The sequence below is a fragment of the Diutina rugosa genome (genome assembly GCF_008704595.1).
Source record: "Diutina rugosa strain CBS 613 chromosome Unknown scaffold26_size169552, whole genome shotgun sequence".
NCBI lineage: Eukaryota > Fungi > Ascomycota > Pichiomycetes > Serinales > Debaryomycetaceae > Diutina > Diutina rugosa.
In genome coordinates this window covers 136125-149117 of record NW_022995076.1, presented here as the reverse complement: position 1 = coordinate 149117, position 12993 = coordinate 136125, and the positions used below count along the sequence as shown (strand labels likewise).

Sequence of the window (12993 nt, the reverse complement as noted above, 5' to 3'; positions counted from 1 at the left end):
AAAAAAAAAAAAAAAAAAAAATACCCAGGAAAAAAACCCTGCGCGTGAGGCGCGAGTGCAGGGCGATCGTGTCCAGGACAAAATCTTAGCCACCCGATTAGTGAGGATTAACTCCCAGTGGCCGTCCCCGTTCGCCGCGAGCGCCCCTCCACAAAAAGTGCCCTGCTGCCACACGGACGACAATGACAAAGCGGAGCTTTGCCTGTCACGGGTGCCGCAAGCTCAAGATCAAATGCGACTTGGCCCGCCCCCGGTGTGAGTACTGTGGGGCCCGGGACAAGCCGTGTATCTACCCCAGCGACGACGAGCCCCTGCCACCCCCCTCGGAGCTGCTGCTGGTAAAGTCGGTGTCCCACCTGCCCCAGCCGCAATTGGTGGTGCTGTCGCTCAATGCCCCCTCCCGCCAGACGGGTCTTTCCCTCCAGGAACAGGAGCTCCTCAACTTCTTATTGTACCGCATCGAGGTCCACTACGCCCCGCAGCGAGATACTGAGCCCATCTGCGCCGTGTTCTCCTACCAATTCCCCGCGTTGTTTATGGAATCGCCCATGACCCGTAAAGTGTCATTGGCCTACGGTCAAATGCGGCTATTGGGGTGCTACCCCGACCGCCTCGACCGCTTGCTTAGCCATGACGGCGCCATCGTCGAACGCGACGTGTTGAGTATTGTCGAAGGGTTCCTGGCAACGTTATCGTACGTACAACAGCTGGTGGACGAAGTGGCCACCCTCGACTGGAGCCACGCCGCCACCACACTGAGGGTGCTCGAACTTGCAGTGAGCAACTTGTACGTGTTTGAATTCTTGACAGTACACCCTCATCGCCTCGTGCCATTAGTACTGTTCACGGGAGAATTGGATTATATGAGTTTCATTAAAGGTGTGCGTGAATTCTTCGCCACGTTTGCTCCTGTACTTATGAACACTCGCATGGCCCTGTTCTACCGTCCCCCAGTGCTCGCAAACACCCCCATCATACATCCGTGGTGTGCCCTGCTACTAGAGGATATCCGGGTGGGCGAGCCCGATGCTGGCGTCCGCGACCTCCTCGGGCGGGTAGTACTGATGATGCTGGCGATAGTGGCCACGGCGCAGGCGATGAATTCGCTGATCCCCTTGTACCAATGGGTAATGATCCAGTCGCTGGGCGGGTTCATGAAGTTGGTGTACGCCAAGCACATGTTGGCCCTCAGGGTGCTCTACACCTACGCCTGCTACGCATTTGAGTACCGCATGTACGTGCTGGCATACGCCAACATCTGGTACGAGTACATCGAGTGGTTTCACCAATACAACCTCGACACCTTCGGCTCCTGGGTGTACCCTGACGACGAGTCCAAGCTCAACACCGTGCGAATCTGGCAGGCCCAGTTCCCCACCACCACATAAGGCAGCAGCCCCTAAGACCTATCAGAGACATTTTACTGAGACACAGAGACATAATTTTGAGACAATTTTGAGACATTCATCGAGAGAGCAAGTCATTCATTTAACCCGTGATCATCATCCTAATCATAATCCCATTGGGGGTTTATTTCCATGCTATATACGCTAATCATAATGTGACACGGCCATCAACGCTCTGTAATCCACAAAATTAAAAATGACGTAGTTACAATGTTAGTCAGGCACCAGCCTTCGCCTTAACGGCCAAGCAGGGTAAATGCGTATTCCATGAATGATCGTTTGTTAAAATGCGGTTTCGGTGGTTGTAGGTTTACTTACCACCTTTAGCAAGCTTCTTTAACAGCTTCACCACTTGCCACAACCGTTGGTCGTAACCAGCAATGTTAAGGGCAGCGACAAAACCCCAGGCCGCTTTATCGTCTTTGATCGGGTAATCCAACGGTGGGGGGATCGCTGTTTGTACACCCAAGGCCCTAAACACCCGCTTATCCAGAATCACCAGTTTCGCGGTACACAACCCCTGGAGCCCTTCCTCGCCACCAAACTTACCGTAGCCACTTTGCTTAACCCCACCAAACGGGAGCTGGGCCACATAGAAAGTGGCAAAGTCGTTGATGGCAACGTTACCGGCGTTAAGCTGGTCACAGATGCGGTTCAACTCGGAAAAGTCGCTACCAAATACCAGTGCCCCGAGACCGAACTCAGTGGCATTAGCAAGGCGAATGGCGTCGTCGACATCTTCGGCTTTAATCATGGTTAAAATAGGACCAAAAACTTCTTCGTGGAAGATTCTCATCTCAGGAGTAACTCCCGTAAGCAACGTCGGCTCAAAGTAGTGACCCTGAGGGTAGTTAGGGTGGTTATAGCGCTTGCCACCACACACAAGGTCGGCCCCCTTGGCCACGGCATCGGCAATGAGCAGCTCAAGTTGAGGGAAGCGGTTAGCGGAGATCATTGCGCCCACATCAATCTCGTCCAATTGGTCGATATCCAGACCCACACGTAATTCAGGTACCCGACGAGTGAATATATGTTTGAGTTGAGCGTACAGCTTAGGAGTAGCAATCACTCGCTCGATACCAATACAGTTCTGACCCGCGCTCTGGAAGGTGCCTCTCATGATGACACTGCTCAACGCGTCGATGTCCTTAACGGAATCGGTGACCACACAGGCATCTTTACCCCCTAACTCGACCACACAGGGAGTCAACCGTTTCAGGGCCGTGGCCACCACGTGTTTAGCTACCGGCTGCGACCCGATAAACGTGATGTGGCTGAGCCCAGGGTGAGCGGTGAAGTGGTCAGCGGTATCGGGGAAACAGTAGCACAATTGTACCAAGTTTTCGTCAATATCCATCGCTTTAAGCGTAGTTCTCACCAACAGCAAGAACCACTTAGACAGCCACACCACCTGTTCGCTACATTTGACGACGATGGCGTTACCAGTAAACAACGCCGCGATGATCGGACCCATAAGGTTATGGAAAGGGTAATTCCACAGCACCATTGCCGCTACCACGCCCACCGGCTCGTAGCGCACTTCGGCGCTCTTCATGAGGCCAATCAACCAGTTAGATGGCCCCGGACGTTGCGAAGGACGCAATGCTTTTTCGCCATGAGCGACAATCCAGTTGATCTTCTCCAACGTCACCATGATCTCCCCCATCAGCGCGTCGAGTTTAGTCTTACCCAGGTCGCGACAGGCGACTCTAGCGATCTCCGTCTGGTGGGTCAAAATGTAGCGGGCAAGCGTCTTTAACGCCTTCCTCCGAGTAGTGAACGATGAGTGTTTCCACAGTTGCTGAGCCTTAGCAGCAGCGGCGATTTGCGCGTCCATTTCGTCGGCGGTAGTAGCCGGGAACACTCCCAAAAACTGCCCTGTAGCCGGACAATACCCCTGGATCTTAGTCGGATCATCTTCCACGTGGATCAGTGGCTGGTATAGCCGCTTTCCTTTCCAATGGGGCTTGGCCTCGTCGGGGACTTTGACCAGCACTTTGAATGGTTCCTCAAGCTTGTTGTGGCGATTGGGCAGGTGGGAGATGTACTTGGCCCAGATGTAGTAGACGGTGGGAACAATCACCCCCAACACGAACGTGGTCAGGATCTGCCACTGCCAGCGCCATTCGTGGACGGCAAAGTCTATGGCAATCATGGTGAACCGATTTTCGCGTCGCTCGCTGATGGGTACGGGCCAATGGCTGGTGATGCTAGTATCGTCAATTAAAGGAAAGTTGAAGCCTGGAAAACTTGGTTTGGGGAAATTTCTAAGTGTAGTTTACGATAGTGGTGTGAGTGAGATGATGATAGTCTTGTCAATGGGAGATCAATGGCAGGTGCTACCTAGTAAGCAAACACCGAGCAATCGCCGAGACATCTTTTCATCAGTGGTGAAAAACCGTAATTTGAGACTCTTGGAGGTAATCTGGTTTGCAGCAAAAATTGTCTCCGTAGTAAAATTCCAATGGGAGCTCTATTATTCGGAGTAGCAGCTATTAATGGCTTGTCGTATAAGGTGCTTGCGTAAGCGGACGCTGCAGATTGTTGGGTGACGTGCTTGAACATACAGATCGACGATGCCGGTGGTACTGATTGCGACATTCGGGGGTGATCTACGGGGGAGGTATCATTGTGTTAATGATCGCCAAAGTCAAGGATTTAACACTGCTTATGTGACCATAGTTTTAAAGGAAAGATCAAGATCATCGCATTTATGAAGAACTAAGAAATAAAGATAGCTCTGCCGATATGGAGATGGTGTTTCGTTTGCGGGTCTTAACTGCCGGTGGGGTAATAAATCGACTTTTGTCTGAACGGCACTACGAATGTCGATGCAGGGAATCTAATACTCGTAAACCTATCAGAACTTTATCTAGAATGCCTGGCGGCTTTAGAAAGTGGGGAATGACTCACACTGAGTGTCGAAATAATGGTTACGCTGGCTAATTAACATTATTCATTCATTTTCTTGTCATTACAAACATAAACGCAAGCCCCCTCCCCTTCAGGGGGCACAGTATTAGCTAATCTAAACCTTAAACTCGACGCGGTCGCTTTCGGCAATCGAACCCGACTCGCGGGCTTCGTCGTGGTAGTCGTATTGTTCGGTAGCATCGATCTCACGGTCCCGGTCAACATCCAACGACGCGTGACGGTATTCGGGACCGAGGAAGAAGATGACAATGTTGTAGGCAAACACTGCCCCCATGAAGATTGCCATCGTCTTGCCGTAGTCATACACCTTGAACGAGCCATCGGGGTTGTAGATGGGGAAGTTCTTGGAGATGGTGGCCTCGATGGTACTCAGAGCCGACGAACACAAGTTACCGAGTTGGTAAGCAGTACCAGCAACTAAGGTGGCAAAGCGAGGGTCACAAAGTTCCATAAGGTAGGCAGGCACCACCCCCCAGGCACCTTGGACACCGGCTTGAAGCCAGAAAGCACCGGCGTTAATTCCCAGTCCCGAAATAAACGCCCAGGGGTAGATACAGGCACCACCAAGAATAGAGGCAACAATTATCATCAACCGTCTCCCGAAGAAGTTAGACAAGTGACCAAACATGAAACCGCCGAAAATCGCCCCTAAGTTGGCCACGGCGTTGGTCACGGTCGATCTGTCCGCCAGGTAGCCGTATTGGGCGGTCAACAATGTGGGGAACATGTCCTGAGAGCCGTGCGACGAGAAGTTCATCCCCGACATACACAACACTAAGAACACGGTAATCAACCAGTATTTTTTCAACATATTGCCGAAGTCCAGAAGGAACTGTTTACGCTTCTGGCTTGCGGTGGTGGTATCGGCCTTGCGAGCCTCTTTAATCCGTTGGAAGGCATGAGTTTCGGGAGAGAAGAACCGCCAGATGATGAATAACACTGGCACCCCTGCGGAGAAGTAGTGCATGTTTCTCCAGCCGCCGTAGGGCTTCGAGGTGCCGAACCCGATACCACGGTTAAACGCGACACAAAGCAAGTTTCCTAGACATTGTTAGTACTTTGTTGGTTATTGATGTCATTGACGTATATGGTTTTTTCTTCCCCACATTTAGTGCGGCAAAAAAATATATCACGGAAATCGACTTACCCAAAGCGTACCCCTCCTGGTACAAACCCGATAACACCCCTCTGGCCAGCTTATCGGCGTCGTCCAACGCCGTCAGCATAGCCACCCCGTACACCGACCCCATGGCAATGCCAAAGAGCGCCTTGACTGCCAAAAACGACCCGTAGGAGTGGACGTTTGCGGTCCCGATTTGGAGCACTGAGAGCAATATCATAATGACAATGTACGCCCATTTCTTCAGATAGGCGTCGGCGAACACCCCGCCCAACACTGCGCCTAACAGCCGGAACATAAGCACAAGCGTCATCCCCCACGTGATTTCCTCCACCGAGCAGTTCAACTGGATCAGGATGGCGTGCAAGTTGAGCGACGTGATAAAGTAGTCGAACGCGTCCCACGTCCACGCCACAAGCCCGAGACCAAACATGTTCCACTGGTGGCGGTTCATGTGGTACAACGGCTTGAACGGGTTGACGACGTCCCCCCAGTTGATGTCGTTCCACTCATCCTTAGTGATGAAAAGCGTTGTCGGGCGCAGGATAATATACTGGCCGATCGCCTTTAACGTGATCGTCGGCGGTCTGACCACGTTCTTGTTGTGGAGAGCCACGTCCTTCTCGGTGATCTCGTAGGTGTCACTCATGATGGATAACAAAGGGAAGAGAAGATGGGGGGGATGGTTCAGGCCCTTTTATAATTTTTTGCAACAGCCGCTAACGCAATCTCCGGGGTAGTAACAAAAAAAATTAATTATGTGAATATAGGAAGGGCTTTGCGAGCCGCTTGTATGCTCGGAGAACGCTGCGTCTAATCCGACGAACGCCTCCCCCACCGGGGTGGGGGGGTCCCCTTACTGAGCCAAGGTCTTGGCGATGAGCTAAATCACTTGGCACACCGGTGACAGCTTGGTCTTTGAGTCGAACACCACCGCTATCACCATGGTGGCTCACCCGACGGTTTCAGTGTCTGTGTGACCCCGGAGATTACTGCAGACGCCCACGGCGTCGTGGCGTGCTTTGCGTATTTTCTTTACCCCACGATGAGACAAGCTAACAATAGAGCTTACGTAATATTCGGGGCACACCCTGGCGGATTCGGGGTGAGAGTTTGACAGCGGGAAAAACTGGACAATGGCGGCACGCTGATAGCCGAATGATAACTATTGTTAGCAAGAAAGGGCGCTGCAGAAGATTGCCAGCCACCACAAACCCGGAACAACTACCACCACCGGTGGCGTACTGTTAAAAATGTCTTCGTCGAGTGCGGCGTTCTTCCCCGGAAACGATAGGGTTAGCCGTCCTGTGTGGTGGGGCGGCTACAGAATGTCCCCATGCGGTCATAGTTTGGAGCCGCGCACCGCAAAGTTATTCGCCAATAAAGCACCGCGGCAATATCGGCTAGTGCAGGTGCCGCCCGCGTTTGCAGGCAGAGGCACGCAACTAAGGGGCAATCTTTCCGAGATTTTTGACATCGGCAGACGCAAACCCGTTCTGGCAGTGTATATCTCGTGTGGGCCTCGGTGGGGAAGCGAGAGACGCGAAACTTCCCCCGCACGGAATTGAATGTTGGGGCACATTAATAATTGGTCCTGAAAATGCCTCGGAATACCCGTGGACAAACTGGGATGGAGAGAGAAGCCTCCAGCCCCTCTAGAGCAATAGGAAAACCAGAGGTGACGGCAACTGAGGCCATCGTTTGAGACATCAGCGTTTGTTTGGTAGTCTTGCTTTTGGCTGATCGCAACTGATCGGCGCCCCATCCACGTGGCTAGTTGCCTATGGCATTCCATGCATCGAGAAGAGCGATTTGGTGGCGCACGTACCCCCGGTTAGTGTGGGGTTCGCTAGCGTCTCGTATGCCGACGTCGCCAAGGTCGCTGTCGACGCCGTACACGGGCGATCTCGGGACCTTCGCCGACTCCTCCACCCCGTTACCCCACGTCACTTTAAGATTGACCCCAGACACCGCCGCCCCGTGCTCGTTTAGGATCGCCCGTTGAGCGTCGCCGCGGAACATGTACACCACATTAACGCCGTCATCGTCAGCGTCGTGAACGCCTAGAACAATGCCGTAGTGACCAAAATGGTTGCGAAGAGCTTTGGCACCAATAATTGACGATAACTTACCCGTATTCGCCGCGGCAGTGACGCATACCGTAGTGTTGAAGGGGTCAGTATAGCGATTGAGCGCCGGGTGGGTCTGTGGGGTAGCAATGCGGGAGTAGTCGACACGTTGGGTGGTGGCATTGTCCAACATCTGCACCGCAATCTTGGCACTGCCGATGACGGCATCGTTCATTTCGGCGGCTGCCCGCTTCGCTGCCTCAGCCGAAGTAAACCGTACAATCGCCCCTTGGCGACCCTTACTGTCGTGTTCTCGGCCTGAGGGCACGTGGTCAAGCTTAACCTGACGTATTTGCATCGGGTACTTAGCGTTAAACGCGTCAAAAAGCTCTTGTTCCTGGAGACCATTGATACCAGTCACATACACCGAATTGGTGACATCGCCAGCATTATTCTTCAACGTACGGCCTTGGCGACGGTCCTCCTGGTCCTTAGTGTCGCCAGTGCTGCCGGCAGCCCAGTTAAGCTTCAAATAAACCCCAGGATGGCCGGGTACTGGTTGTCCACTGAACGAAATTGCCTGCGCCGCCAATTCCTTCGTGGCGAAGTTGACGAAGCAGAAACTGCGGCCGCTAGTTCCTCGGTCTTTAGGAAGACGAACAAATATCGGTTCCACCCCTAACTGTTGAAATATTGAGCGTATATCAGCCTCACTCCACCGCGAGTCGACTTCACCCATCCACACTTGGTGGTTGTTCTGGGGACTGGAATAATTATTGTGGCCTCTCCCACCGCTGTGACCGGGCTTGCGGACGCGGTTGACATTAGCAGCGCCGTAGTAGGAGCCGCTGGAGGCCCCACCGCCATGGTAACTGCCAGAGCCATTATAGCCTCCCCCGCGACCACCGCCGCCCGAACTTCGAGAGTTTCCATCGCGCTGGTATCCTCCGTAGCCCGAGCCTCCTCGTCCACGACCCCGCTGGCCGTAGCGGTCGCGCTGGTACGGGTTCGATGACATCAATCCGTGCTCTGTACTGAAGGTGTGGTGTATATTGTGGTTAAGTGCGCGCCCATCGATCGTCTACCGCAGCTTAGGTAAATGCTTACCAAATGGAGCGTTATGCTGAAAAGTGACATAAACTGACAAAACGGTTGGCGGTTTTCGGCCCCGACACTTTTCGGGTCACTGGTTTGACTTTGCTCAATAGGTGGCGGGACATTTGTCAGCCATCCCTTGAATGGACAAAAGCGAAGTTCGTCAATCTAGGCAAGCAATGAGAGGATTCCCCCTATGCGATCATCAACTAACCAGATTCCCCGCTTAGGGACCCCACCATTAACACAAAATACTACCATACTTAGTAACATTTGTTTATACGACACTGGTAACCTCTATCACTTTGCTAAACCTCTATTTACCCCGTTGTCGTGGTGTCTGTCGTCGTTCTTGTTCCGCCTTTCTCTTAAAATTTATCCGCGTCACATGACCGTTGCCATCAGCCTTACACCATACGCCTCATTAAGGTTGAGGATACGAACTGACTCCCCACAACAGGGCCCCTCCCACCCCACCATACCCTTACCCAACCCCTCCAGTCCATTAAAGGCGACGTTTAAACACCTACTGACGTGGGCCTACCACCAATTCCTCCTCCCACCGCCCTTAACGCGCCCTCCCCCATGAGCGAGGTCCTGGCCAAATTCGTCGACGATCTCGTCAAGGAGCAACGAGAAGCCGCCCATGCCAGCCAGCTCGGTAACGACGTCGAAGTGCCGGTGTTTGCTGAGCGCGTCAATCTCCTCAGCGACACTGTGGTCGAGATCGCCACCCTCAACGCCGCCGACGACAAGCTCGTGCTCAAGCTACTATTCCAGACGTCCACCGTGCTCGGTATCGTCGTCAAGTATAATGTCCACTACCTGAGACTTGTGGGCACCGCCTCGGCCCCGTCGCGTGAGCTTGGTGCTGTTGGCGCTGCTCTCGGCAAGATCAACGCCGACGTCAGTTTCCACGTGCAACGGTGGTTGCTGAAGTTTATGGAGATTGGCGACCGCTACTGGAAACTCAAACCAGTGGTTCCCGAAGTTTCTCGCTTGCTTGAAGACATCCTTGAGTTGGTGACGATGGACCGACTGGAAGAAGCGCGGTTTTTGGACAATTGCGACCGCTTGCTCCAAACGGTGCTGGACATCCTCTACAACACTGTCGACGTTGAACTCAAGTACTTCAGCGTCGTCGCCAAGTTCCTCGCTACCACATACTACATGGGCCAGTCGCAACTTGTGGTGCGGTTTGTCGTCGACAAGCGGTGGCTGCTGCGGACCGGGATCACTGCTATCAGTGCTCGCGTGTGTGACTTTAAGGACTTGGACATGTTCTACCGGTATATGGCGTTCAACTTAGTGCAGTACCGGATGGTGCTTAACCAGGCCGACCCGGAAGCCCCTGATGCCGAGCCCTATTTCAAGGTACTCCTCGCCATGCCCAACCAGTCGCTTGATCTCTACCAGCAAGATCCTGCCGCCGCTGATGTCGCCGCTGACCCTGAAGCCCAGCGCAACTGGTTGGCGTACACTGAGCGTCGAGCCTACCCAGGTAACGGCCATTTGGACTTAGGGTACGACGACCCCGAACGCAACCCGCGCCAGGTACCTCGGGGCATGAAGCCGCACCCGAAGAGCCGGGAACGGCGGGAAGTGGCGTGGCTCTACTGTGTCAACTACTTACTCACCGTGAGATCGATCCAAGCGGTGGTCGATGGTCCCGAAGTGTTCCACCGTGAATTGAACTATTTCGTTGCCGATCTCTCTACCCACTTGACCAACCATCTCAGCATGAGCTCCCAGCCGAGTCTGACCCACCTGCTGGTGGTTAACGTCCGCGAGCTTGAGGCGTACCACCAGGCGTCGATCGCCCAGACCGTGGGTAATCCGCTTCGGGCGCGACTGATTGCCACCATTACCACGTCTGGCTCGTACAAGGAGCAGTTGGTGCTTGTGGTACAGTTCTTCCGCTACTTCAGCGACGGCAAATTGAAGGACTTATTACGCCGGTTTGAGGACGAATTCGGTACCTATTCTACCCGCTTCGCCAACCAGCCGGGCAAACAAGTATACCTCAACGGCTTGCGCCAAATCTACATGCGGGTGGCATGGCTCTTTGCCCGCTACCACTCGGTGTTCATGTTGAACGCGCCTCCCCTCGAAGGGCTCGACGGCGAGTTTGGGTTGACCCCACGCGTCGCGCCCCTGATCAACCACTTGGTGAATATCCGTCGCGAGATCGACGACATGAATCGTATCATCCACCGCAATCCGTGATTGTGGCTTTGTTTAATTTTGTGAATAGCGAACGATACTAATGAGATATGTTATGTCAGCGTTATACGTCATAAATCACCGAGGTTGACATGTCCGCCAGCTGGTGGCAACATGGAAAATAAATCGGTCTCTCTATAACACTTCGTAGGCAGTAAGAAGTAAACCTAAACGAACGCAATTCATTGAGCCTTCTAGTTATATTGCTCTCTACTGAGGAACAATATTCCTCAACTCTGTATCATTGCGTTGTTTTGCGACGTTTTATATTAGTGTATAGTAAATGCGTGTAATGAAGGGGCTCATTTAAACGTGTAATCGCAACCCCCGATAGTGGATATTGGAACGAAGCTTTGATCATGTCGACCTCGAGAAACCGCTCCAGATCTTGGTGTGCTGGGTTTCGTTGAAAAGATTTATCATGTTGGTAAGATTTCAGGATATTCGTCAGTATGCTTCAAATCTTTTACAATGCTCATCGATAAGTCATCTTTCACATAAGGTAGGCATTGACACTTTGAAGAGTATTTCGCAGCGGATTCACCCCTTGAATCCGAGCTAAGTGTTGTTTGATGACGTCCTTATTGATACGAGGTGGTTGCTCGAGTCGAATCCAGTCAGTGGTGTAGCGTTGAGCCAAAAGCACGAGAATAACCCCAATACTCAAGTCTTTGCCAGTATCACACGCAACAATAACTTGCGATCCAAGTTCAGTGATGAGTTTGGGTAGTAAGTCTCGAAGCTGCTTGGCACCCTTCTTTCCCTCATCAATGGTGAATTGCACAACGGAAGACTTTTCGGGCACATCCAATACTCGATAATATTTAGAAAGAATCACAATTTGATGGTCAGGGTGATCTTTCACAAGTTGAGTGTAAGCGACATTGTGAGTGATTTGTGCATATCCTAAACCAGTGTCGCCAACTCTTGTGACAACTAAGGATGCTTCGTCTGCTTCAAGCAGTTCTTGTTGGCGTTTGGCTCGTCGTTCGTAGATCCACGTTATCATCTCTTTCAACTCGACATCAGAGTACTCATCTAAATATCCACTTTCTCCAATTAGTTCTGGATAGACATCCCAAAACACTTGTGGCAGTAAGAATGGCAAGTCGGTAGCCCATAGTTCGTGATCGTCTCCACTTCCTTGGATATAGTACCACAGGGTCCCTTCGTGAGTGACTCTTTGAGTGGCCGCCACCTTCTTAGAACTGGTAATCAAATATACAGGGTACACGTCTGGAGGTGGAGTGGGTATCGGTTTTCCTGGATATATCCACATGGGATACATTGGTTTAAGAATGCTATCAAATGTCAGATCAGGAATTAAGTCGCGGGCTCCTGCAATAAAAGGCTCAATTTTGGATTCAATTTGTGAATGGATTGACGGAGATATCAATTCTGTGGGTGTGATCAATTTGGGGTCGTTAACGTTCGGGTTAAGACCATTCATCACCGCGATCCAGATGGGGATCGTTTTGGATAAAGCATCGGGGATGAGTTTCCCTTTCCTGGTGGAATCAACGATGGCAAATCCACCACTCTTCTTCAAGTGGTCAAACAATTGTAGATTAAGCCGTCGTTGACTGAAGTTCCACACCTCATTGTGACCATCGGTCAGCTTGAAGTAACAAGTACCGTCGGGATGAGGCACGTACCAAAGACCACAGCGCTCGTTGGCAATCAAGGGAACCGCTAGTTCAAGGCTAGCTACGTACTTGCTGTCATATACGACCAGCTGCAATCGATTTCGGAGGGAGAGAGACTCCTTTCTGAGCTCGCTGACTACCGAGTACATCGACGCAACGACATGCGCATGGTTTTTTTGCCTCAAAACTGAATTGAAGATAACCGTCACAGACTGAATGATAACATCAAGAATTTAAAACAAATGTGAATTTGGGGTTTCCTAGTGGTGTGCAAGCAAAAAAGATGCTTATGAATGGTCAAAAACATGCCTTCAGCCAGATTCGAACTGACGATCTCCTCATTACTAGTGAGGTGCCTTACCACTTGGCCATAAAGGCTCCACGAAAAAAAGAAAAGAAACCCTATACCGCTGGAACAACTTGTAAGTCTGATGTGCATGTTTTCTGCGGTTAATTACTGTTAAATCTACAGAAACTCTGCTATAAAACTCTAGAAGTCA

At 51.8% G+C, this 12993-nt stretch overlaps 6 protein-coding genes across 6 annotated transcripts; 2 read left to right on the top strand and 4 right to left on the bottom strand. All coding sequences in view use genetic code 12, as the record gives it.

Annotated features, from left to right (window-relative positions):
* Positions 1-182: 182 nt before the first annotated feature.
* On the top strand, positions 183-1388 carry DIURU_000631 (Zn(II)2Cys6 transcription factor domain-containing protein; the record flags this gene model as incomplete). Its single annotated transcript, XM_034158901.1, has 1 exon — positions 183-1388. One exon carries the CDS (start codon positions 183-185, stop codon positions 1386-1388), a length of 1206 nt encoding a protein of 401 aa, XP_034014620.1.
* A 328-nt stretch (positions 1389-1716) lies between these two features.
* Positions 1717-3561, bottom strand: MSC7 (meiotic recombination directing protein; the record flags this gene model as incomplete). Its single annotated transcript, XM_034158900.1, has 1 exon — positions 1717-3561. One exon carries the CDS (start codon positions 3559-3561, stop codon positions 1717-1719), a length of 1845 nt encoding a protein of 614 aa, XP_034014619.1.
* Positions 3562-4434: 873 nt separating this feature from the next.
* On the bottom strand, positions 4435-6109 carry JEN2 (Jen2p; the record flags this gene model as incomplete). The annotated part of the gene is made up of 2 exons (XM_034158898.1): positions 4435-5381; positions 5488-6109. The coding sequence occupies 2 exons, from the start codon at positions 6107-6109 to the stop codon at positions 4435-4437; spliced, it is 1569 nt and encodes a 522-aa protein (XP_034014618.1).
* Positions 6110-7233: 1124 nt separating this feature from the next.
* Positions 7234-8547, bottom strand: DIURU_000628 (uncharacterized protein; the record flags this gene model as incomplete). Its single annotated transcript, XM_034158897.1, has 1 exon — positions 7234-8547. One exon carries the CDS (start codon positions 8545-8547, stop codon positions 7234-7236), a length of 1314 nt encoding a protein of 437 aa, XP_034014617.1.
* Positions 8548-9209: 662 nt separating this feature from the next.
* On the top strand, positions 9210-10850 carry DIURU_000627 (uncharacterized protein; the record flags this gene model as incomplete). Its single annotated transcript, XM_034158896.1, has 1 exon — positions 9210-10850. One exon carries the CDS (start codon positions 9210-9212, stop codon positions 10848-10850), a length of 1641 nt encoding a protein of 546 aa, XP_034014616.1.
* A 490-nt stretch (positions 10851-11340) lies between these two features.
* RIT1 (tRNA A64-2'-O-ribosylphosphate transferase) lies at positions 11341-12642 on the bottom strand (the record flags this gene model as incomplete). Its single annotated transcript, XM_034158895.1, has 1 exon — positions 11341-12642. The coding sequence occupies one exon, from the start codon at positions 12640-12642 to the stop codon at positions 11341-11343; it is 1302 nt and encodes a 433-aa protein (XP_034014615.1).
* Between the last annotated feature and the right edge of the window lie 351 nt (positions 12643-12993).